This window comes from Taudactylus pleione, unplaced genomic scaffold (genome assembly GCF_031769625.1).
Source record: "Taudactylus pleione unplaced genomic scaffold, aTauple2 ptg000289l, whole genome shotgun sequence".
In the NCBI taxonomy this organism is placed as follows: Eukaryota; Metazoa; Chordata; class Amphibia; order Anura; family Myobatrachidae; genus Taudactylus; species Taudactylus pleione.
The window spans coordinates 2,222,752-2,249,433 of NW_028284691.1; the positions used below are offsets into that span (position 1 = coordinate 2,222,752).

Consider the following 26,682-nt stretch of genomic DNA (forward strand, 5'->3'; position numbering starts at 1 on the left):
TGCTGTTGTACATTAAAATAGAAGTAAGGGAAGGAGAAGCACATGAGGTAAGAGGGCCCTGCTCGTGAGAGCTTACATTCTAAAGCGGAGGGGGCAGACAAACAGGGTGACACAGATGGGCTAGATTGTAAGGAAGGAACATGGAGTAGTGGGTTAGGATGAGCGTTGGAAAGCTTTGAGGAAGAAAGGGGTCTTGAGAATCAATTTGAATATTAGGAGCCAAGAAGCAAAGTTATCAGGGAATTTTGACCCAAGTCCAGGGGGACGAAAAAAGGCAGCTACTCGAGGAAGTTGGAAGAGGCAACTAATATGAGCATTGAAGGGAAATAATGAAATGGAGAGTATAGAAGGTAAGAGTAGGTGGGAGTGGCCAAACGATAGAAGCACGTGATTCATAAAGAATATTCTCTAGCTGTCCAATCCAAGTACTGTACTTTCAGTTACTTTGTCAAATCAACCATATACAGTTTCTACAAATAAGAAACTGTCTAAGCTAAAATGTTATAAGTAGTAATAACATTGGACACAAGCCCTGTCACTCTAAATTATATAATGCCTGAGGCTGTCCACTCTGTCTCGGCTCCATTTCCCAAGTTCCACATTCAAGGTACCACTCACTCTATTTGCATATGATTTTAAATAACAGCTAATTCTTCAATCCAAGGAGGTTGTACGGTTGTATCAGGCTGGGGAAGCTGGCCTGGCAGGTTTACCACCAAGTTAGCTAACATTCTGCTGTAGAAGTGGCAAGAGGAGTTAAACTGAAATCTCTGTTTACAGCAAATAGATTGAAAAGTTTCAACATGGCTTGTGTTCTAGAATTAACCAATGCCACGCCTACCTGGTATAGCTCCAGGTTGTTTGGACTCCCGACTCGCATGCCTCCCAAAGGAGGCCCTGTTGAAATCTAATACCTGGGATTTTTGCCTGACTCTTTTTGCAGGTGAAAATTTGGGTGTTCACTGGTCTATCCACATATGTCTGTCTCTGAAGAGCACCATTTAGACTTTGCTGTCTTCTGGTGTGGTGATCCCTGTCCAGCCAGTTCAGAGAGGATTGGGATTCTGCTCAAATAATTTTCTGGTCCAGAAACCAGATGCTTTTTCTGGCCAATCCTAAACAATAAATATTTTGAATTCTGAAAGTTTCAAAATAGAATTGTTGAGATAGGTTGTGAACAGCATGGAAAATTAGTTATTTATAACATCAATAAAAATTAGAGATGCTTTCCTCCATGTTCCCATCTGGGAGATTCACCAGAGCCGCCTCTGATTTTGAAATACAATTTCATAATTTCCCATTTCAAGCCCTTCCATTCTGGTTTACAATGGCACCTAGGGTGTTAACAAAATTGATGCCAGTCATAGCACCAGTCATAAGGGATAAAGGTAATCCCTAATCTAGACATCTCGATAAAGGCGGATTCTCCACACTTTTTGCTGTACCATGTTCTCATGATGCAGAGGTCCTAAAATCTTGCCATTGGTTAGTAAACTACTTGAAGTCCAATGTAATACCGACTCAGACAATGCTTTCTCTGGGAATTCTGTCTGACTCAAAAAAAGCAAATAGTGTTCCTGCCACAGGAACACTATTTGTAGAATACATTATTCTACAATCTTCATAAAAGCCCTGTATAAAATTAAGTGGGTGAGTTTTCTTCTGCATGAAAATTCTGTGCAGGAGGCTGTTCTAGATAGAAATTCTGTCCAAGTAAAACAAGTCTCACTTGCAGTTGAAAACCCAGTGTATAAAACTCTCACTTCAGGTGCGCCATTCACTCCTGTGTTGGTTGGTCCCAGCCAGCCTCAGCATTGCCAGAACATTCACTGTCTGGGACTGGACATTGGTTACAACAGATGCCAGCCTAAAGCTGGGTACACACTGGGGAATATATTGGTCGTTCAATCAGATGCACGATATATTGCGAGCACGTCAGCAGGTGTTTACCCCCGATATGTCTATGACCGACATCGTTCATAGACATATTGCATCTGCTCTGCAGCACAGCAGATCGCCGATATATTTGCAGGTATATCAGTGTATCTGGCTGTGTGTACGGGCTGTCAGCAGGAGCCGCCGGTGACTGACAGCTCAACTGGGCGAGCATTTGAATTCGAAACAAGAATAATCTGAAAATAGGATCGCGCTAGAAAAAAAATTATGTACAGACAGGAAGAGGTACAAAAAAACACCAAACGTTTTACGGCCTTCTTTGGTTCAATTTGTAGTCCATTCCTTCATGCACGATAGAGATCCTCTGGGTTCCTCAGTATTATGTGTGTCCAAAACCAGAAAGGAAAACAAAACACAAAAAAAATAATATTTTAGGTACATTTCTTAAGGCAGTATTTCCAAATATCAAAATGGCAATGAAGACAATCCTTTATGACAGAGAAAACCACATACCACAACTCACATGTAAGTAAGTGGGAGAATTCCTATCTGGGTATCTTTTAATCTCTCTCCAAATCCAAGAAATATATGACAGCTTATCTATCGATAATAAAGGATATTATCATGCGTCCCCAGGGTGATAAAAAGCAAGGTGGACTTGAGGCTAGTGCTTATCGGTTTCATCAGCCTACCCAACCCGTGGGGTCACCCTCCCATAGGACATTCAGACATGGGGGATTATCTTCCTCTCCCCCGCATGCTGCAGCAACGCACAGCCCGAACACAGGCACAGTCTGACCGACACATACGGAGCAGCTGCCTGGCTCACTCCCAGCTCCTCCTCCTGACAGGCTTCTAGAGCTGTACTGGCTGACACATTCACTAGACATGCTCACTGCTACAGATGGACAGCTTTGGTGTTTTTTTGTACCTCTTCTTGTCTGTACATCATTTTTTTTTCCAGCGCCATCCTAGGTACAGATTGTTCTTGTTTCATATTATGTTTTGAGTGGGGCGACACACTTTTTCTGGAAGATGCGCACCCTCTCTTCACACACATTTTATATTTCTGGGCATTTGAATTGGTCAGGGAACAGACATCGAACGGCCGATCATTACGTTTGTATAGCTTACTTGGTGGATTGATGGAGTCAGGTGGACATCGAAATGATGGTGTCCAGGCAGAACTACAAGGTGAATAGGTACTTCTCCAGAACCAGAGATCTGAAGGTGTTTTTGGTGGATGCCATGCTGCCTTCTAATTATTCGCTTGTTTATCTTTTCTCTCTGGTAGCAGTGCTAGTGGTGCTAAAAAAGTTAAAAAGAGATGGCATTTGTGTCATTTTGCGTATTGGCCATGTTGGTCTTGGTATGCGGACCATCTCAGCTTGGTGGTACCATCCACTGATACAGGACCTTCTCAATCAGGGTCCTTTTCAGCACCTCATATTGCTCTGCTTGTCTTTAACAGGGTGGCAACTGAAACAACCATCCGGAAAGCTAAAGGGTTCTCTGATGCAGTACGGTTACATAGACAATGTTGTATGCCAGCAAACTAGTTTTTGCCAGAATATACAATTTGAGTTTGGAAAACGTACATTATAACGTCAGAGAAAGGAGTTACCCACATCTTCCTTTCATTTTTACAGACCACTTCTTTTATTGCAAGATGGTTTTGAGACTGGTTTGGGACTTAATTCTCTGAGAGAGCAGATTTACATGCTCTCATTTTCTTCTTCCAAAAGAAATTGTGTGTTATTCTGGTGGTGCAAATATTCCTACAGGGAATCATGCACATACAACCTCCTTTTCTTCCTCCTTTGTTTTCTTTGGGATCAGAATTTGGGTCTGCCTTTCAAGCCATTGGAAACAGTAGACACAAACTTGCTTACATGGAAAACAGTTTTTTACTACTTATATCTTCAGCCAGAAGAATGTTCATTCTCGGAGCCCCTTTCTTGTCAGTCACCCATCTTCGTTTTCCATGAAGACCAGGATGTCTTGAGGACTAAGCCCTTGTTTCCTAATTTCATATGAACCAAGAAATAGTTGTTCCTGCCTTACCTCAGAAAGTCCAAGCAGCTAAAGAGAGCTCCCTACAGACTTTGCACATTGTGAAGGCTCTAAAAGTCTTTGTTCAAAGGACCAGGGAGGTACATTGTTCTGACAACATTAAGACTGACTGAAGTTTTCAAGGGCAAGCTAAAGGCATTAATGGGAAGTGGCCATATTAGTAAATTGTGAGCTATGCAAGCAGGCTTACTAGCACTATCATAGAAACTAGATATACTCCAATAACAAGAATATGACTGTATTTATTTATTGCTAGTTAGAATTCCTTCAGCTATTAGTATAGGTCCATATGGATTTGTAGCTCTATTGACCTTATACCTCACTAAAAAGTGAAACATATGATGTCCCCATATTGACCTCCTCGTGCTTTTTGCAGTTTCTGCATCTTTCCATTGCTTTAGATTAGGATGTGCACCGGCCACTTTTTGTGTTTTGGTTTTGGATCTGGATCTTTCTTCGTGTTTTGGATCTGGATTGGTTTTGCCAAAACCACCCTTCTGTGTTTTGGGTTCTGGGTTTTGTGTTTTGGATCTGTATTTTTTTTTTAAAAAAAGCATAAAAACAGCTAAAATCATAGAATTTGTGGGTTTTTCTGCTCCTATGCTATTATTAAGCTCAATAACCTTAATTTTCACTCATTTCCAGTCTATTCTGAACACCTCACAATAGTGTTTTTATGTCCAAAAGGTTGCACCGAGGTAGCTGGATGACTATGCTAAGAGACACGAGTGGGCGGCACAAACACGTGGCCCATCTAGGAGAAACACTGCAGTGGCAGACAGGATGGCAGTTTGAAAAACTATGCCCCAAACAGTACATAATGCAAAGAAAAAAAAGGGGTGCAAGATGGAATTGTCCTTGGGCCCTCCCACCCACCCTTATGTTGTATAAACAGGACATGCACACTTTAACAAACCAATCATTTCAGCGCCAGGGTCTGCCACACGACTGTGGCTGAAATGATTGGTTCGTTTGGGCCCCCACCAAACAAGCTGGCAATTAATCTGTCCCTGCACAAACTGGCTCTACGGAGGCAAGATGTCGTCCTCATCCTCCGATTCCTCACCCTCTTCAGTGTTGTGTACATCCTCATCCTCACAGAGTATTAACTCGTCCCCGCTGGAATCCACCACCACAGGTCTCTCTGTACGTGCTGGAGGCTGGTCTCCCTGGAAGAGTTGATAATTCATTTTTATGAACATCATCTTCTCCACATTTTGTGGAAGCAACCTCCTACACCTTTCGCTGACAAGGTTCCCGGCTGCACTAAACACTCTTTCGGAGTACACACTGGAGGGGGGGCAACTCAGGTAAAATAGAGCCAGTTTCTACAGGGACCTCCAAATTGCCTCTTTTTCCTGCCAGTACAGGTACGGACTGTCTGACATGCCTACTTGGATGCTGTCACCGATGTAATCCTCCACCATTCTGTCAATGGTGACAGTATCATATGCAGTGACAGTAGACATGTCAGAAATTGTTGCCAGGTCCTTCAGTCCGGACCAGATGTCCAAACTTGGTCCTGCCTGCCCTGCATCACCGCCAGCGGGTTGCTTAGGATACCTAAGTTGTTTCCTGGCAGCCCCAGTTGCGGGAGAAAATGAAGAAGGAGCTGTTGACGTGTCACGTTCCGCTTCAGCTGACAGTGTGTTCACCAGCAGGTCTTTGCACCTCTGCAGGCTTGTGTCGGCCGGAAAGAGAGACACCACATAGGCTTTAAACCTAGGATCGAGCACGGTGGCCAAAATGTAGTGGTCTGATTTCAACAGATTGACCACCCTGGAATCCTGGCAAAGCGAATGAAGGGCTTCATCCACAAGTCCCACATGCCGAGCGGAATCGCTCCGTCTTAGCTCCTCCTTCACTTTCTCCAGCTGCTTCTGCAAAAGCCTGATGAGGGGAATGACCTGACTCAAGCTGGCAGTGTCTGAACTGACTTCACGTGTGGCAAGTTCGAAGGGCTGGAGAACCTTGCACAACACAGAAATCATTCTCCACTGCGCTTGAGTCAGGTGCATACCCCCTCTTTTGCCTATGTCATAGGTGGATGTATAGGCTTGAATGGCCTTTTGCTGCTCCTCCATCCTCTGAAGCATATAGAGGGTTGAGTTCCACCGCGTCACAACCTCTTGCTTCAGGTGATGGCGGGGCAGGTTCAAGAGTGTTTGCTGGTGCTCCAGTCTTCGGAACGCAGTCGCTGAATGGCGAAAGTGGCCAGAAATTTTTCGGGCCACCCAAAGCGTCTCCTGCACGCCCCTGTCGCTTTTCAGAAAATTCTGCACCACCAAGTTTATTGTGTGAGCAAAACATGGGACGTGCTGGAATTTGCCCAGATGTAATGCCCGCACAATATTGGTGGCGTTGTCAGATATCACAAATTCCCAGGAGAGTCTAAGTGGGGTAAGCCACTGGGCGATGATTTCCCTCAGTTTCTCTAAGAGGTTGTCGGCGGTGTGCCTCTTACTGAAACCGGTGATACACAGCGTAGCCTGCCTTGGAACGAGCTGGCGTTTCTGAGATGCTGCTACTAGTCACGCTGCTGTTGTTGCTGCATAAGGTGATACATCTACCCAGTGGGCTGTCACAGTCATATAGTCCTTAGTCTGCCCTGTTCCACTTGTCCACATGTCCGTGGTTAAGTGGACATTGGGTACAACTGCATTTTTCAGGACACTGAGGACACTTTTTCTGACGTTTCTGTACAGTCTCAGTATCGCCTGCCTAGTGAAGTGGAATCTAGACGGGATTTGGAACCGGGGGGACACTACCTCCATCAATTGTCTAAATCCCACTGCACTAATGGCGGATACCGGACGCACGTCTAACACCAACATAGCAGTCAAGGCCTCAGTTATACGTTTTGCTTCAGGATGACTGCTGTCGTACTTCATCCTCCTCGCTAAGGACTGTTGGAGGGTCAATTGTTTAGTAAAAGTAGTGGTGTTCCTACTTCCTCTCTGGGATGATGAACGACTCCCAGCAGCAGCAGCGGCAGCAGGAGGCGTAGCAATGCAGGATCCTCCGGAGGAATCCCGGATAGGAGAGTCAGTCATGCCAGTGACATGGCCTGCAGGACTACTTCCGATCCTGACTAAGGAGGAAATTGACGAGGAGGGAGTTGACGGTGTGGTTTGCAGGCGCTTGGATACAACAGGACAACGTGACTTAGGTGTCCCTGGACTGCTTACGGTCTTAGCCAAAGTTTCTGAACTTGACAGTAACTTTTTATGAACGTGCTGCAGGTGCCGTATAAGGGAGGATGTTCCTAGGTGGTTAACGTCCCTACCCCTACTTATTTCACCTTTACATATGGTACATATGGCAAGACAGTTGTTGTCCGGATTTGGATAGAAATATTGCCAGACCAAAGAGGTGGAATGTTTGGTCTTCTGCCCAGGCATGACCGTGATGGGCTTTTTCATCCCACGGACAACAACTGTCTCCCCCGGAGCCTGATTTAAACAAACCACATTACCATCAGAATCCTCCTCGCCAACTTCCTCCGCCAGCTACACCAGTATCCTCATCCTGTTGTACTTCAACAGTGACATCTTCAATTTGCATATCAGCAAGTGGACTGTGGGTGCTCCTTTCAGCACTTGCAGGGGGCGTGCAAATGGTGGAAAGAGCCACCTCTTCCCGTCCAGTGCTGGGAAGGTCAGGCATCGCAACCGCCACCACACTTGGACTCTCCTTGGGGATTTGTGATATCTTCTTAGAACGCACAGTTCTTCGCTGTGCTTTTGCCAGCTTAACTCGTTTGATTTTTTTAGCGGGAGGAGGGCTTCCATCGTCATGTGAAGCTGAACCACTAGTCATGAACATAGGGAAAGACCTTAGTCGTTCCTTGCCAGTCCGTGTCGTAAATGGCATATTGGCAAGTTTATGTTTCTCTTCAGATGATTTAAATGTTTTTTCAAGGTCATTTTCCTGAACTTTGTCATTTGGGATTGTATGTGCCCTCTACTATGACATTGGGCATCGGCCTTGGCAGACGACGTTGATGGCATGTTATCGTCTATGTCATGACTAGTGGCAGCAGCTTCAGCACTAGGAGGAAGTGGTTCTTGATCTTTCCCTATTTTATTTTTATCGGAGAAAGTTTGGTCCACCATTTATGTTATATTGATATATACGTGCGGCTAAGGCGCACAGAAACACAGAAAATAATTTTTTATTTTGTTGGAGACTAGTGCACGTTGTGGGTTACACCACCCTTTAAGAAATGAGCCAGCCGGCCCTTTACTTATGGGACACAGGCGCACGCTTGGCGCTGCTCCTTTGTTGATGCACGTGCAGCCATAGTGCACACAATTCACAAACACAGAAAATATATATTTTTTTTGTTTGGAGTGTACTTTGGGGGTTACAGCACCCTTTAACGGACAAGCCAGCCAGCCCTTTACTAATGGGACACAGGCGCATGCTTGGTGCTGCTCCTTTGTTGGTGCACGTGCAGCCACAGTGCACACAATTCACAAACACAGAAAAAAAATATTTTTTTTTTGCACGGGGGGAGCACCCCTGATGGACAGAGCACCCCCTGGACAACACTACAGCACCCCTTTAGGACTGGGACACTGCTCAGGACTTTGGAGTGTACACAGCCCCTATGGACAACTGACTGCACAACACAGTCCAGCCAGCCCCTATGGACTTTGAAGGAGTGGACACAGCCCCTATGGACAACAGCAGCACAGCGCAGCGCAGCACAACACTACACTACACTACACTACACTACACTACACAGCCCAGCCAGCCCTAACTCCCACCCTCCCTCTTCACTGTCCACATCCGAGTGAGAAAATGGCGCCGACGCTGGTACCTTATATAGGATCCAAAACCCGTGAGACCCGGAAGGCGGGATGATGAAGTTTTGCCTCGATTTCAGATCCGAGTCAGGCGGGAAAAGTCGAGCCTGACTCGGATCGGCCTCGGATCGGCCTCGGATCGGGGGGGTTCGGATTTCAGAAATCCGAACCCGCTCACCCCTACTTTAGATATATATTACAATATAATAGTACCAGTCAATGTGTGATGTGGCACGTTGTTTTTTATTATATTTTGTATAATAATGTGATACCTGTGCTTATTTGCCTTTCTCTTTGAGATATGACACTTCAATGGTTTAGTTGACTTTGTTGTTTATCCGAATTGGGTGTTTTATCCTATTTTTATTATCTAGTGTCACTATGACGGTTGAAACCTGTATACCTTTTGTATGAGAAGCTCCAATAGAGAAAAAAATAAATTAAAAAAAAAAGTGAAACTTACAAAAGTCCATAATGCTGGCTAATACCTTTGAGAGAATGTTTATCTTATGTATATAGTATACATTTTTAGCTCATATATGGTTTGCCTATTTAAATATAAGGGACAGATTAATTTAGCCACAAGGTGTAGCTGGTGAACTTCCAGGTATTATGATACGTAAAACATTGCTGGTTTGTGCTCACATCTATGTGGATAACGGGTAAAATTAAGCAGCATTATACTAAAATATTATGCCTCTGAGTACCCTCGTACACCGCTGCCTTGCGGCTAATCTAATCTGTCCCTTCATCTGCACAGTGGAAAACTAACCATGGTCCTTGGTCACCTTGTACCTGCTATATTTTTACTGTTTAATAACCGAATTGCATTTCGGTTAACACAGAAAAAGCTAAATTCTGTACATCTGTTGTCGCAGGATGATCTCAGCTCCTCCACCAGTTCCACCGACAAATCTGAAGGAGATTGTAAAGAAAGGTAAATTATTTCAGTGCTACAATACAACACATACAGTTAACTCCTCAGTGCTACAACACGTACTAGTAACTCTTCATACAATCAATGTAGTAATAAAATATTTTCTAGACAAATATTGTACATAAAAGGCGCTATGCAGGCACAACACATTCTGACAACTAGAAAGATTTTTTTTTTCTTTTTACTACTATTTTCAGATTCAAGTTCAGATTTAATCATTGACATTTCTATATGATTCCACTGTAACAATACTTTAAAGTATGGCAATAAATCTAATTACTGTAGATAAACGGTGGGCTGCTAGATTGTGAGGACCTCATATGCATCCTCCAAATAGATGCATATTACTTTCATTTTGTTTACTTTTGGTAAATATGAGCAATTTATTTTATTGATATTTCACCTGCAACTGATTGGGGATCAGTGTGTGCTGATACAGTGATCCCCCTGCACTGTTTATCTTTACTAGGACACTTGTGAATAAGCAGACAGCATTAGCAACACTAAGGGCCATATCCAATTAGCCGTGGTAAATTACGGCGGCTAATTAGCTTGTCCGGGGCTATCCAATTAGCTCCGAAGTCGGCCTGACAGCGGCACTTATCAGGGTTTTTTTTTCGGGACCTGATGTGTTCGGAAAAGTAATCCACTATAAGTGCCTTTTTTTCGACCAAAAAAAGGCGAGATCACATAGGGCCGCGAGCTTATTGCGGCTCCTATGTATTAACGGGCGAACTATCCTATTAATTCGCCCGAATTAATAGGATAGGGAGAAAAAAAAATATCTCTGAAAACCAGGGATTATCGGCGGAAAATCAGTTTTTCGTCGATCACGGGGATCAATTATCGCCTGAACAGTGTTCGGGGCTAATTGGATATGGCCCTTAATATATCGGCAATAATAATTGTGATACCCTGTAATATCTCCATAGTAGCAGTATGCTAAGTAATATGTATAGCTGTAGCCATAATACTTGGCAATATACTAAAGTAATGGCTATTGGTAAACTATCAATAGAACTAATGCCCACTACTATGTACAGCAGTAGCAGTAATGCTTAGTAACATGCCAACAGTAATGCCCAACAATGGTCAGAAGTAAAAGTCATTAACTACATTATGCCATCTACATTAGTAATGTGAAATATGTCACCACTAGTTGTATTGCCAATAATTAGCCACATGTATCAATATATACTGATGTGTCCACATACATCTACCCTCCGTGCGTTATAAGTCACGTTACATATAATGTTTGAGGGCCATGCAACTCAGAAGTGCAGAGCGTCTATTCATGCAACTTTTTCCCTTAAAATGCGTCTTAGTTGCAAAGTGATGTGCGGCCTATATTCTGCGAGCGACTGTGAGTGTATCTGCATGTGAAATGCTACGTTAGTGTCGGCGGCTGTGACACTGTAACGTAGTATTTCGCATGCATATGCAGTAGCACACAGAATATAGGTATACCGCATATCATTTTGATCAGCATAAGCTGTATGTGCGTCCTGTTCGCATCACTTTGCAAATAAGTTGCATTTTAAGGGAAAAAGTTGCATGAAAAGACTCTCTGCACTACTGAGTTGCATCACTGCATGGTGCGACTAGGAGGGCTGTTTAACTCGCAAGGAGGCTAGATGTATGTGTATGTGGACACATCTGTATATCATCCGCAGAAGTATTATTACATTTTATTTATAGGGCACCACAAGTGGTCCGCAGCGCCGTACATATACAGTAAAGGGTACAGAGAACATTACATTACCATACAGTAACCAACTTATAAACAGAGCACAAGTAACAATTAGCAACACAATTCTCCATGCAAAATACAGCTGGGAAGGTGAAGGCTGTCATAGAAGTGCTAGAGAAGAAGGCTGTGAGACAGATTGTAAGCTCCTAGGAGCAGGGTCCTCTTCCCCACTAAGTAAACCTCCAGTTGTACCAAATAATATATCTACAGAAATAATGTCCAGCAATATGTCACCAGCAGTAATAATATAAAATGAAGTGAATTACTAGTAGTAGTAATACCAAGTAACAAGATAGCAGCAACATTAATGCCCAATGATCTGTCAGTAGTAAGTAAAAGTGCAATATTCTTTGTGTCAGCATTGCCAGAAGAACTCCGGTGATCTCAAACCCTTGTTCTGTTTTTATCAGCTTTTTTTTATTCTTTTGTTTGATGTGAGAACACATAAGGGTAATTTAGGAGTGCGTAAAAAATGACCTCAGCCCCCACACTTCACACTAATATATTTCCTTTCTTATCTTGTGCACCTCTTTTATAGGTCAGTTTTAAAGGTCAGAACTCTAACACATTGTGTGTAGTGAGGACTGAATAGATGCCTGCACCTGCTTGTTTTAGTCACTCTCATATACTATGTGGAAGAGCTTCAGTTGTGCTCTCTGCAGGAGAAATCCATGTTATAGAGGGGGAAGAGAGGGGCTTAGTATCGCCTGAGGCAGGGATCTTCACAATGGTTCAGGCATTGCTATTCTGCTAGTTGGGTGTGGGGGATACTATGGAATATATGCTTCATGTGAATTACTGTTTATGGTTCTTCTTAATAGTAAGTAATACAAATTATTCAAACTAGTAGTCAGACTATTCAATTATAAAATAATATGAGATGTATTGCTGTCTTTACATGATGTTTTTTTCAGGAAATACTCAGACTCTGGGGACATGAATGATCTGGTCAGTCTAATGACACAAACATTACACATGGAAAAAGACAAAGTTCAAATGCCCCCAGCCACTTGTAATGAATTCAGACTCCACAAAAGATACAGAGATACATTAATGTTACATGGAAGAGCGGCTGAGGACCCAGAGGATATCAGCTTTCAAGACTTACCTTCAGGTGAGCATGCCGAGTAATCGCTGATGATGTTACTTCTTATTTACCAATTACAGGTAACCAACTGAGAACAAATACAATACTTATACAAATGAAAGCAATGCTTATGAGATTCCTTCCGGTGAGGTCATGTGGCTTTGTTCTCCTGTGACCAAATCTGCAGTCTGTATCCTGACAGTGTTTTGCTTCCCATACACTGCAATATTGTACTGTGTGATCCCAAATTTTCCCAGTGTACCCATCTACATGACATGTACTCGCTCCATGGATGGGGATGGTGTTTCTTCTGAATTTCCAGTTTTGGACCTCCTACAGCTCTAGGCCTCATAGGCCCTTGTATTATAATCAACAATAACTATGGGATGTACACACGTAATGTCTAACTCTTAATATAAAAATTACATTTTCCCCAGGACATGCTAATAATACATCTCTGGATATGGAATTCCACCCGTTTGATCTTAAATTTGGGTCATCACTTCTGACATTGCTGTTATTGAAGAATCTAATGCATTTATGTTTAATTGATCCGCAACAATATTTTTCCCCCAAAATGGTGCAGACCCCCAAAGTGGACTGTACTATTGCCACAACTCTTCTTTCAACTCCTACATATGCATCAAGAGCCCCCAAATAATCAACCGTTGCTCATGTAATATTTCAATAAGAGTAAATTGCCCTCATTTAGTTTAATGTAGTTTCTTCATATCTGTAAATACATTTTGAAACTGTGGGATGGGTTTATGTCAGAGACGCCTGAAATTAGAACAATGTCACATGTTCCTTTGTTCAGATACTGTGACGGTCTCAGAGAAATTCCGCAGAGTGATTGAAGCCCTGAGGGCTGACGTAGTGCAGGGCCTTGGAGTTAAGGTCCTGGAGGAAGTGCATGTTGTCATGAACAGAAAAGATGAAAGGCAAAAAGAGGTAGGTGAATTTATCATCCATGACACACTAAGTGCTTGTATGAATAATATAATAATGATTGCACTGTACAACAAATTAATACTTTTAATTTGTTTCCTTTCTAAAAATAGTCATACATTATTAATTTGAGGTCAAGAAAAACTAAAATGATTTCAGAATGTTTTTACTAGCTCTATTTTTTGAGCTACACTACTTGCACTATACTGTATGTACATTAGTAATATAGTCATAGTGAAAAGCTATTTTAAAATAATCTGATATTTTCTTGATTGAATTAAAACAACTGTTATTTGTTTTCTATCAATCACAAATAAGAACACAAAACGAAACAAACCTGCAGCATACGAAACAAACATACAGCATACAAAACAAACATACAGCATACGAAAGTACTATCTAATATAGTGGCCTATTCATGGGGGTGCTTTCTCTTTGCTTGTCGCTTGTACTCCTCTTCTGGGGCATCTCTTGTCACTGTCCAACAGTAGTGATTCACCTACCCTGATATCTTTGTTCCATTGCTGAAATGTCTTGGTGGAATCGCTCACTATGCTTGTCACTCAGTGCCCCACAGTTATCTTTTGTGGGTAATCCCGTGAATCGCATATATTTGAACGGGGGTGGGGACAAATAACTGATTCATTTAATTGGGTCATTAGGCCCCGCCCCCTCTGCGCGGATTGCAGATTGCTGGTAAGATTCTCTCCATTATGCCCACTTCACTAGGAATAACCCTACATCGTCATAAATGGGCTATATCTCGGAACTCAGAGCTAACTGAGAGTTTTATATGTCATATTCATTCTTTGCATGCTGAGATCAATTAGAAGTAACTATTTTCACATCGGAAACATTTTCATTGTTGTGCAGTGTTATAGCACCATAATAATAATAATAATAAAATATTGCTTTTGTATAATCAGAAATAGATGAAATTCTCTGAACTGCGTGATCATTCATCTCACATAGGGGGTATCCAAATAGCTCCAATAAATTTTCGGTCGTAAAAAACAGGTTTTTTTCTACGATGTTTTTATCGTGCTATCCAATTAAACCCCGTTTTTTACGGCCAAAAATGTCCTGTTTCTCTCAGTCGCGTACTTATGTATTTTCTCTGCCGCGATCGGAAGAAAAACACCTTCTTATAGGGAATTGATATGTGCCGGCTTCGGGGCTAATTCGATAGCCCCGGGCGAAGTAATTTGCAGCGGTAATTTACCGCAGCTAATTGGATACCCCCATAATGTAAGGGTTGTCCTAATGGTAGTAAGTGATTCACCATCTCCGCTTTCTAATAGAGAACACAATTGTTTTAACAATACAGCTTTACAATGGAGAGCAGGATGCCTTTGCTCTGTGCTGGAAAGTGGTGATGTAACAATAGTTATAATAATTGGATCTGTCGTTCTGTGAAAGTTCTACCTTACTTTCATGAACGGTTGTCATCTAGAAATAATGATATCTGTCCCACACTAGCGCTTCCCCTGGTACATCTGCCCTTAGTATGGTTACTAGTGTTTCAGTTAATTCACTGGATGTTGTTCATTTTATACAATATCGCATTATGTATATTTTGTTATTCCATATGAATAATAGCTACTAAGGGCACATGTGACCAGGGGAAGCGCTAGTGTGGGACGAATATCATTATTTCTAGATGTAAAAATAGTTGTCATTTGTCATAGGGTTGAAATGTATGTATAATGGCAATACAGAGTTTTGTGAAAATCACTTTTTTCTGGATGTGTCTACTAAAGAAATAAAAAATAAAATAATATTAATTACTGTAGTTGGGAAAAATTAGATAACAATGTTGCAGATTAGTAAATGACGGCTGTAAAGGAATACATCTTTTTCTTATCTTTCTGTTTTTAAGCGTACATTTCTGCTCCATTATATATGACCATTCCATTGCATAACCTTCTGTCTTTTTTCCAGTTGCAGTTACAGAAGCTCTTAGGAGAGAAGTATGACGACTACAACCAGAAAGTTCACCAACTGAAATTTTTTGAAGATAATTTCAAATTGTAGATGGATCAGACAGGCCGTTTCTTAAAACCGTATTTTTTTTTTTACAATTTTTTTCTTTTACATTTTTATACAAATTCACAGAAATCTGTGCTATTTTCCTCCTTGTGCAGAGGGATCATCCATAGCAATATATTTTAATATTGCCAAACTTACAGAGAAATGTTTCAGATTGTGTGATCAATTACAGAACATTTGTTAGAGAAGTTTTGAAAGGCTGCAATGAAAGACATATGTTGGGAATATTATATTATGGGTGCAATTCAATTTGGAGCGATGCTGACAATGTAAATCGCAACCGTTGGAACCGCAACATCGCACTCCTATAAGAGATATGCTGGGCTGCCGAAAGTATCGTCAAGGTGGGCACCTGCAGATCACACCCCAACATGGGTCCATATTGAATATGCCCTAAGTGTTTGAGGTTTTCTTTTCCTGCCTTTCTGCCGATGGAAAATACGTTGTTGCATGGTCTCTAATTGCAGCAACATAACAATTCAAGTGTAATCACCTAGATCATGTACAAAAGGTTTTACCTCAGATCAGGTCTAGCTTCCCCTGGTAACAACTGGGTACTCCTGTTATCCTAAACCTAACCTGTCCTAGATAATGCCATGGTTACACCACAGCTCCAAGCAGTCACTGCACTCTCTATTTCTTACGCCTGCCCCCTCACCCATCTTGTATATATGCACTTTATTCTTTTTCTGTCTATATACTAATGGGAACTTGACGGATTTCATTTAAATTCAGCTATATGTAACTTTGTATAGGTATCACAGGTGTACACTAATGTTTGTGGTACAGTTTTTGTGAAAGAGACAATGTTTCGAAGATCCAATTTACAACATAATTTTCATTTTTAATAAATCACATTTTTTTAATGTGTAAAATTGTACCTGTCGTCCACATATTGGAATTTGTTAGCAAGATTATTAACTGTTTTACATCAATATGACCCAGATTATGTCAGGGCAGTAATATAATTATTTGGTGCCCACGGAAGTAAACTAAAGGTGCTCATGATCAGCCGATGTGTACGATTTGTGTACGATTTCCCTTGAAACTCTCCCCGGCAGCTCTGCACACGATCTCCGCACGATCTGCACACAATTTGACTTCACATTATTAACTCTTGAAAAAGCCCTTCAACTATACTATCCCTTGATGCCGAAAAGGCCTTTGACATGATTTATGTCCTACACTTTACAGAATTTTGGTTTGTCTGCCAATGGCGAATATGAGTGGAGACAGAGGACACCCCTGGTGGATGCCATTAATTATAATCATGGGGTCTGAGGGAACACCATTCACATGATCTTAGCCGAGAAGTAAGTATAGAGAGTTTCAACTCTTTTAAGAAAATTGGCAGACAAACCAAAATTCTGTAAAGTGTAGGACATAAATCGCCAGGATATCATGTCAAATGCCTTTTCGGCATCAAGGGATAGTGCAATTGAAGGGGTTTTTCAAGAGTTAATAATGTGAACCAAGTCAATGGTACACCGCATATTATCCCTAGTCTGTATACCAGGGATGAAACCGATTTGGTCATAATGAACCAGTGTGGGAAGCACGGTGTTGAGACTATTCGCTAGTATTTTGGCATAGAGTTGATATCATTATTCTGAAGGTATATTGGGTGATAATTGGCACAGCCCTCCTTATTGATAATGGATATAATAGCCTCAAGTGACTTGCGGGACCAAGAAAGATTTGCTGTTTTTCTTTAATCTAATTTGCAGTTTTCTGGATAATGGGTTTGTATAATAGATACTATACATATACAGTGAAGTACATATAAAAAGGACACTACCATAATTATGTTTAAACATAGCTATCACCCATATACTTTTAAAAGTTATCGTGTGTGGACACACATTTGTACAAAACATTTCTATTTTACAGTCTTTCTTAAAACAAGAAATAATTTACTGGAATACCATTAACTCATTTTCATAAATGTATTTCATCCATTATTATTACGGTGGACACAATAATCATCAGGGCTAAGTTTAATTGCAGTAAACGTGGCACTAATCGCTTAGCACCTTCTACCAGATTAATGGACATTTCTGGGAGTGCCATGTGTGTTGTCCATTCTGTTAGTTGGCATTATTTAAAGGTGTAAATCATATCATTATGTTTCGTTCTATGACAAAAATCACTCTCCAATTAGTAATAAGTACATTTTCAAATGATTTAATTTGCCATATGATCACTTAAGCTTACCAGTTTCTCTGAAACAAATCCTGTAAGAAATTAAAAGGCTGATCCTATTTTGCAATTACAATACACATGTATTACAATTTAAATAAATACAGGTCTCGTTATGAAAGGATTATTCCAGGTCTCCAAGCCGTTAGCCTGTACTGCGCATGTGATAGCGAAAATGCATTAGCTTACAGCCATACAAAGCTTCACAGAACAGTTGGCTAATGCCAATAAATCCACTTGATGATACTTAGTAAATGGCAATGGGCCTGATTCAGAGGTGGGTGCAGTGTACACAGCGGCTGGGTGTTGGGATGCAGCTGCTGTGTGTAAATATGCTAATGCTGCAGGAGGTGTCATTGTGTACATAGACGCCTCCTGCCAGCTTCTGTGATCTGCTGTGTCTGAGGACACAGCATTGGATCATCTACGAAAACATCAGCCATCAGAGTAACCCTAAGGTTACGCAGGATGGCCAGTATTTTCTCTTTGCTGAGGCCAGGAAATCTGAATAGGAAGACGCAGACCCTGGCTTCATCACACCAACAAAATGGGGACGTCAAGAAAGCGCTCAAATGGCCACAGCATGTCAATAATGCGGCAGCTGGGGGACATTGCGAGTGATCTTGCAGGAGACCTGCACATGTGCAGTACTGATCATGTATATGCACAGATCTGTCATTATCGGTGTTGTACACACACCATCGGGTTTGCGTACAACAGTGAATTAGGCTTAATGTCTCCTACTTACATGACATTAAAACCACCTGCCTAATATTTTGTAGGTTCTCCTCATCAGCCAAAACAGCTCTGACCCGTCAAGGCATGAACTCCACAAGACCTCTCAAGGTGTCCTGTTGCATCTGGCACCAAGACGTCAGCAACCGATCCTATAAGTTGCAAGTTGGGGCCTCCAATGTTTGGACTTGATTTAACAACATATCCCGCAGGTGCTCGATCAGATTGAGATCATGAATTTGAATTTGGAGCCCAAGTCAACACCTATGTCACCATCCCCAAACAGTTTTTGTAGTGTAGCAGGGTACATTATTCTACTGAAAGAGGCCATTGCCTTTAATGCACTTGGTCTGCAACAATGTTTAGGTAGGTGGTATGTGTCAAAGTAACATCCACATGAATGTCAGGACCCAAGGTTTCCCAGCAGAAAATTGCCCAGAGTATCACACTGCCTCCGACAACTTGCCATCTTCCCATAGTGCACAAGGAGCCATCTCTTCCCCAGATAAACGACACATACTGTTCATCATACTATGCCACCGTCTTCCATTGCTGTATGGACCAGTTCTGACGTTCACATGCCCATCGTAGGCGCTTTTGGTGATATACCGGTGTCAGCAAGGCACTCTTGACTGGTCCGCGGCTGCGCAGCAAGCTGCGATGTGTTGTGTGTTCTGACACCTTTCTATTATAGCCAGCATTAACTTATTTAGCAATTTGTGCTATAGTACCTCTTTCTACTTCAGGGTCCATAGGGTATGCACAGGATACCTTGGGGTATAGGTGTGACGTCAGTCATCGGGCACCATAGAGTTAAGCTTTCAGCCTCCCAGGATGCACTAGGGTCCCCCTCCTATACCCCGAGCCAAGGCACCTCAGTTTAGTTTGGTGCCCGGCCGGAGTCGGGTGCACCTGTTGGAGTGGGGGCTAAGAAGAGCCCCTGAAGTTTTCCTGCATGCAGCTGTGGCTGCACATCTGGATGTACAGCATGGACAGTCAGTCCTGACGTCCATGCTGTCTTCCCTACACCCCCGCCGGTACCAGAACGCCGGTACCGATCCGGGGATGCTGGTGAGCATCTGGGGTCACAGCTAGCGGTGACCCCAGATGTTCCGGACCATGGCCGGAATCAAGGGGGACAGCAAGGTAAGCAGCGGGGTCCCTTGGTGGGTCCCCGCTGTTACATGGTCCAGAGTCCCCAGGCAGGGGGCTCCCTGGGGACTGGCTGCAGCGTGGAGCCAGGTATAAAACCTGCGCTTCCACTACCCCCCTGGGACAGCGGACCGCAGCAGAGCGGTAGCGCTGCGGCGTCCTGGGGGTTAAATGCATGCCAGGGGAGCGCGCCTTCCCTGTCTCACAGCCGGCGCCTCTCCCGCTGCACACAGCCCTCTCTGCAACACGCCGACTGGCCCTGTGGCAGCGCTCCTTCCCCAGGCCAGCCTCCTCTCTGCTCCTCGGCGGCCATCTTCCAGAACGCATGGTGAACGCTGCTGGAAGCCTGGACGGAGGCATCGTGGTCTGGGTCCCCCCGCATACCTCTCCTCCGCTGTGGTCAGGTCTGTGTATGCAGCGCTGTGTCCTACCAGACTGTGTCTGTGTAGTTGATTTGTCAGTGCTGGTTAGTGCAGGAATTGATTTTCTTTGCATTGTATGTGACTGTGCTAGCGCTGCTGCCTGTATCTTCTATTCTGACTCAGCTTTATTACTGTCCCTGTTCTTTCTGCTAAGCCCTTGCAGTGCGGTGCTGCAGGGTGGTCTCTCGCCTTTTTCAAAAACAATTGGTGAGAGGGGTCACATACTTTGTACCATCATGTCTGAAAGTGAGTTTCCTCTCTGGCTACAGTGTACTACGTGTAAAGTACCTTTAGCGGAGGGGGAGGGTAGCGCGGAGGGCCTCTGCCGGCAGTGTTTGTTTATGGCGCGGCCTATTACGGTTACAGCACCGGTACAGGAGCCGCCCTGGGCTTGTTTCGCTCAGGTGCTTACAACCTTAAAAACATGATGAACATACCCTATGTGAAACACCAGAACCTATGTTCATCATGTTTTTATACATTGTTCTCAATAAACATATGTAATTTGTATTATTCACTGTGACTTCACGGTCCCCTTATTATACATTTTTTTGGGGGGCCTTGTGGATTCGATTCATATGAACAACCAGTGGATTTGTGTTGTGTGAAAAAGGGCCGTACAAAGAAACTGCTACGTACTTGTTTCCTGCATTTCTTATGTAAGCTTACATGTAAGCACTATTTGGTCTTATCACGGTGTTGGTACATCTATATGGACATTTTGGATACTTTCTCAAGATCCACAGCTGTCCTTGGTTGGGACTAATATCACTCCCTCATCTATTTCTGACACCTGAGGTGTAGAATATTTTTGAACATTTATTGTTTGACAAAAGAATATTTTTTCTTCTTTTCTCTGTGTTTTTACATATGGACTCATTGAGATACGTTTGGAATCTGGAAAAAGGTTCATTATCCAAGAACATCTCATTAGTGCGGATTTGTAAGGTCACTTTTTGATGTTATACAGTCCATTTAAGGGTGGGGACGCTCCTGTGCAGAGAGAAGAATCCATCGCCCAAAGGAAGCATCCTGAGAGGCGAAGGTATCAAATGCATAATACCTCAGGCCTGGACAGAAGACCACGTGGCCGCCTTGCAAAGCTGAATAGCCGAGATGCCACGGCGAGCTGCCCACGAGAGACCCACAGTCCGAATAGAATGAGCAGTCACAGAAGGTAGAACCGGAAGGCGTTCCCGATTGTAAGCCTCAGAGATCGTCAGACGAAACCATCTAGCCAAAGTTTGTTTATTGGCTGGCCATCCTTTCTTGTGAAATCCGTAGAGGACAAACAAGGAGTCTGATTTCCGAAGGGAACTGGTACAGTCCACATAAAGTCTAAGGGCCTGCACCACATCCAATGAGGCCTCACCTGCCGAGAGGTCTGGGGCATTAAAGGCTGGTACAATAATTTTCTCATTAATGTGGAAACTAGAAACCACCTTAAGAAGGAACCCTGTCCTGGTAAAATATAAGCCATTTGAGATCCACCGAGTCCAGGGGTTCAAATGGAGGGCCTTAAGGACAACAGCCAAATCCCAAGGAGCCACATGAGGACAAAGGGAGGCTGAATGCGAAGGACACCCTGAAGGAAAGTGTGGATATCAGGAAGAGGAGCCACACTGACAGAGCAGAGACCTGCACCTTCAGAGAGACAAGGCGGAGACCTAGATCCAAACCTGCCTGCAGGAAAGGCAAAAAACTCTGGATATCTGAAACACCTGGGGATCGTAACCTCTGGGACAACACCACTGAAAGTAGGTATGCCATGCCCTATGGTAAATCCTGGCAGAGGCTGGTTTCCATGCTCTGAGCATGGTGTTAACCACAGAGCTGGAAAAACCTTTTGACCTTAGGAGGGATGTCTCAAAGGCCACGCTGTCAAAGACAGACAACCCAGGTCCGGGAAAAGGCAAGGACCTTGAGACAACGGGTCCTGAGTGTCGATGGAGAGTCTCTAAAGATCTGAGGGCCTGAATCAGAGCCGGACGCTCTGACAGAGCACTCACTCTGAATCAAGGCCGGCCTTGTTTTTTTAGAGCGGCCTCCTGGCCGCTCGCATAGCTGTGGGTGACCACCCACAGCTATAGCGAGCGACCAGGAAGATGGTCGCGATGGTCAAGAACATCGGGCCTGCGACGAGACCCTTGTGGTAGGGTCTCGTTGGCGCAAGCCCCAGAGAGATTTTGGCTCTGACAGCCGAAATCTCTCCCACTGACATCACTCGTGATGTCAATGGGGCCGGCCCCAAACGGAGGCGTTCACATGGGAATGCCTCCGTTTGGGCAGCCACTTCCCTGGCCCGCCCATCAAAGGGGGCGTGCTGTCACTCAACATCGACAGCACGCCCCCTTTGGTACGAGACCCGGAGCGACTGTTTGCCCGTTGCTATCCGGGTCTCGCGCATGCGCACTGGGCCACAATCGACCCACTTGCAAGCGCATAGCCCTCGTGAGTGGGTCTGAATCAGGCCCTGAGTACCAGTGACGTCTGGGGCATGCTGGAGACCCAGTGCATCCTGGGAGAAAAATTTAAATTTGGTGCCCGGATGACATTGCCATCACCTATACCACAAGGTCTCCCTGTGGAGCCCATGGACCCTGAAGAAATTAATAATTTCATTAAATAAAATGATTGCAACAATATTAACAAAAATATTGAATCATATTGTCAGGTGTCTGTTGATGTCACTGAAGAAATGCAGGAACGATTGCTCACTCTGTCCCCTTGTAAAGTCTCCATAGCATCTCTGTATGTGAAGCTGGCAGCATGAGGTCAGTGTTGGTGCAGGTGTGTACAGGTTCTTCCAATGCGTTTTATCATTTTACCAAACAGATTGTCTTGACACAATGACCAAACGTGTTGGAAGAAACTGTGCACACCTGCACCCTTGTTGCCACATCACTTAATCATTCAGGTTGCCTTGACAAAGTCACTGGAAGTCACAAAACGCGTTGGAAAGAACCTGTAAACACCTCCACCCACACTGTCACATCACTTCACTTATCAGGTTGCCTTGACAAAGTTACTGGAAGTGTCGAAACGCATTGGTGAACCTGTACACACTTCACATGCAGATGCTACAGAGAATTTACAGGGGGGCAGAGTGACCAATCGTTCCTGCATATCATCCAAAAAGAGCTTAAACATTAGGAATAGTACTTGATGTTTGAGGAGCACATTGAGGTTGAGCTCAGTGCTGAGGCATCTTTGAGACAAATGCACTGAAACATTAGTTTCTCAATGGTCACTGAGTGTATGTCAAAGCTACAGTGATATAGGCTGTTGTGGTTATTGGGAGACATGATTGATCATCTAGAACTATTGTTTGAAGGGACACACAGTACCAAATCTGTACATGTGGATAACTGAAGAACAATAGTTATAGCAGAAGGTCATCCACACTATTGGGCTTGGAAGACTAACAATGTCAACTCTGTTTGGATAGATGTTTGTATTGAACAAACAGAGAGAAAGAATACTGAACAATGGTTTGCAGACTAGTCACTCTAGTACTAGATATATTTTATTAAAAACTTAGGAAAGTATTGCTATGCATAAACGTATTCTCTTGCAGGACAGTAACTAGGTTATTGATATATCAAAATGAAATATGATGGCAATACTCTTATTGATTGGATTGGGAAATCACAGAATTTGTGAATCGTTCTTTTGTAATTGCTGTATTGTGATTGATGTGTAGGGGTCTTAACCAAAGGTTTACTCAGATGTCCAAATTCACAATTTATCCGATGATGCGTTTTCAGACGCAGCAACCGATGAGAGCAGGAGGAGTCTATTTACACAAGATGCCTCCTGATGCATTAGCATATTGCCACGCAGCGTCTGCCACAATAGCGTCCATCTCTGAATCAGACCCATGGTTTTGACCTGGTCCAAAATGAAAACTTAACTTCCCTTGAGGAATCCACAGATCTGTTATCAGATTTTCTTTAACCCCCGCAATTAAGGTTCTGTCGCTTATGTCCAGCACCACTAAACACATGAACGTACCAGTCTCTCTTGATGCAGTTCTGCTTTTATAACCTTGCACAATTTTAATAGCTGTTCTTTATATTCTGCGCAGTTTTAAGGGCGTTTGTCATCTACATTGTGGAGGTCACCATATATGGTCTGACCACTATACTGGGAACCAGTGACACCACTGAGGTTCTTCCTGACATAATATTAATGCAGTACCGTTGTGTAGTGAAGTGATATGCATAAAATTCCTACCCCCACTATGTGTAAGCAATTATCTACATATTGATCCGTTCATCTATACACTGCTAACTCAGCCATTTTCCAATGCTGTATGTTGTAGAATCAGCATTTTGCATTTGTTAGCTGTGATGTACCATTTCCAGAAGCTGCTCTATGCTGTACATATAAGCTTTATTATAATCCTAAAAAATAGTAGAAACAGGCACAACCCTTTTTACATTCCACAGAACAGTGGTGGGCAGTAGTGATTTAGGGTTTGAATCGAAGTCATATTGTAACCCAAACAAAGGAAGAAAGACTAAATATTCTTGAAACGGACACTCACGGATAATCAGAATACTTAAAAGCTAAAGCTAGGTACACACTGGAGTGATGTCTAGACAATATTCCATTTTGGAACGACATATCGCTTACATCGCTCGGTGTGTAAGCATGATTGCGCAGTCCTGCGGTTGCCAGGTTTGATGTGCCACACGTCAACCTAACGATATCGCTAGCGGCCAGTGCATTGTTAATGAATGACATAACGGTAACCATTAAGTCATTCATTAAAGTCGTCCAGTGTGGACACGCAATCACTGTTGACGGGCATTCGTAACAATGTCGGAACAAATGCCGGTCGCTCCAGTGTGTACCTAGCTTAAGGCGTTTTATTACATCAGTTCTGTATATTGAATTGTAAATGACTTGATTAAAATTTATTATTTCATTAAGATAAAATGGTTGACAGTCTCCTTGAAGTAGGAACCAAGACAAAAAAAATAATAATGAGACCAATATTATGTATTAATAGGACAATAAATAAAATGCAAACAGTTTGTTATCAAAACCAAAGCAGCTGTCTCCTTTTTACATTTGCCTGTAAAAGTCTGTTGTAACCAGTCTGTTGAATGTCCATGAATCAAGATATCCCTCATATTGTTACAGTAAATAGTCACCTGTTATTTTCTTTAAAATTATGGGATCTCAGTATTAAAGACATTTAATGTTTGCTGCTAGGATGTATTTTTAAATAATTGCAAAAGCCAGTGTTTTGGAACTATAAGGTTGCAGATGTGTACAGTGTGGTCACATATTATATTGTGATTTTAATTATCTCAGTACATATGCAGCATTTGATCCAGGCTCAATATTGTTCTTATATGAGACAATAGACACTATTTACAATTAGGTAGATGGATCGATCTATCTCCTTATATAAAGTGCAATACTTTGGGTAGGTAATCTACCATATAATGGAATACAAAGTTCATCAATAAGGTGTGAGCAATGCTTTTTCTGTTTGAGAGTGATTAAGAATTGTAGATAATCACGCTCTCTTAATTGCTCTAGTATTTCTCTTTAGTGCATTGCACTCAAATGTGCCAATATAATCTTTTATGTACATAGAGCAAAGTCATATGAAGATTAAAAAAAAAAGTAATCAGTCACAAGATGGTATGAAATACAGACAGCCGGGAACTTGGCATCCAGAATTCCTACGCCAGGATTCCGATAGGGTTAACATATAGACACCTGTTGGTCGGTATGCTAACCTCCCCTCCCTAGTGCCTGAACCTAACCTTCCCCGCACCCTAAACCTAACCCTCCCCCGTTACTTACCTTCGGCATCCCAGCAGTTGGGATGCCGGCAACGAGATTCTGTCTGTCGTCTGTATTCTGGCACCGGTAATGTAAGTGTCGGCATCCAGACCGCTGGGATGCCGAACGCATACACATGAATACTATAGGAACATACTTAATTTCCCATCATTGGGAATTATTATACAGCAATCTGAATGATCACTGTTAATGCTGCCTAATGTGGAATAGAAGTACTGATTTATTGTGTGAATATCCAAAAGCAGTCTCTTCAGAATAGAAGCTGAGATTTTCTGCTTGCCATCTGTAGTGGATATTACTAGTCTATTGATGGAGGTACACACATCAGTATGTTGTTCATCTGATTGAATTTCAGAATACTCCATTACTGTATTCAAATGATATTTTTAAGTACTGCCAAACGTCCACATACACACAGCGCTGTGTGTGGATGAGATGAATGAAAATTATTTCAGGTTCTCAAACTGTGTCATTGCTATTTCTAATTCTACTCTCAGGCCATTCATACACTGTAGTGTGGATAACAGGAACTCTATTTGGCTTACATACCTGTTCTGGTTATCACCTTGATATACTAGAATTTATGCTTCCTTACCAACAACTATTACTTTGTAATAGTGTAAAAAGAGATAAAATGCAGATTAAATGTTAATTCATTATGTACATTGCAGTTGTACAGTACAGGTGTTAGTCATCCAAGAGTCCGATGAGGTCAAATTCATAGTCCTTAAACTCACGTGTAGAGAAATGGCAGCTCAGCTTATTAACTGAAAGTACAAATGAATAGCAACACAGTA

General features: G+C 42.7%; 1 protein-coding gene across 2 annotated transcripts in view; it reads left to right on the forward strand.

Moving 5' to 3' along the window:
- Positions 1 to 16,501, forward strand: part of NEK4 (NIMA related kinase 4) — a 70,445-nt gene extending 53,944 nt beyond the window's left edge. For both annotated transcript variants that reach the window (XM_088482480.1, XM_088482481.1), the window contains exons 13-16: positions 9,659 to 9,717; positions 12,382 to 12,581; positions 13,372 to 13,505; positions 15,444 to 16,501. In XM_088482480.1, the coding sequence (XP_088338606.1) occupies positions 9,659 to 9,717; positions 12,382 to 12,581; positions 13,372 to 13,505; positions 15,444 to 15,536 (486 nt within the window). In that variant the 3' untranslated portion in view covers positions 15,537 to 16,501. The remainder of the gene's footprint in view (positions 1 to 9,658; positions 9,718 to 12,381; positions 12,582 to 13,371; positions 13,506 to 15,443) is intronic.
- Positions 16,502 to 26,682: the final 10,181 nt, after the last annotated feature.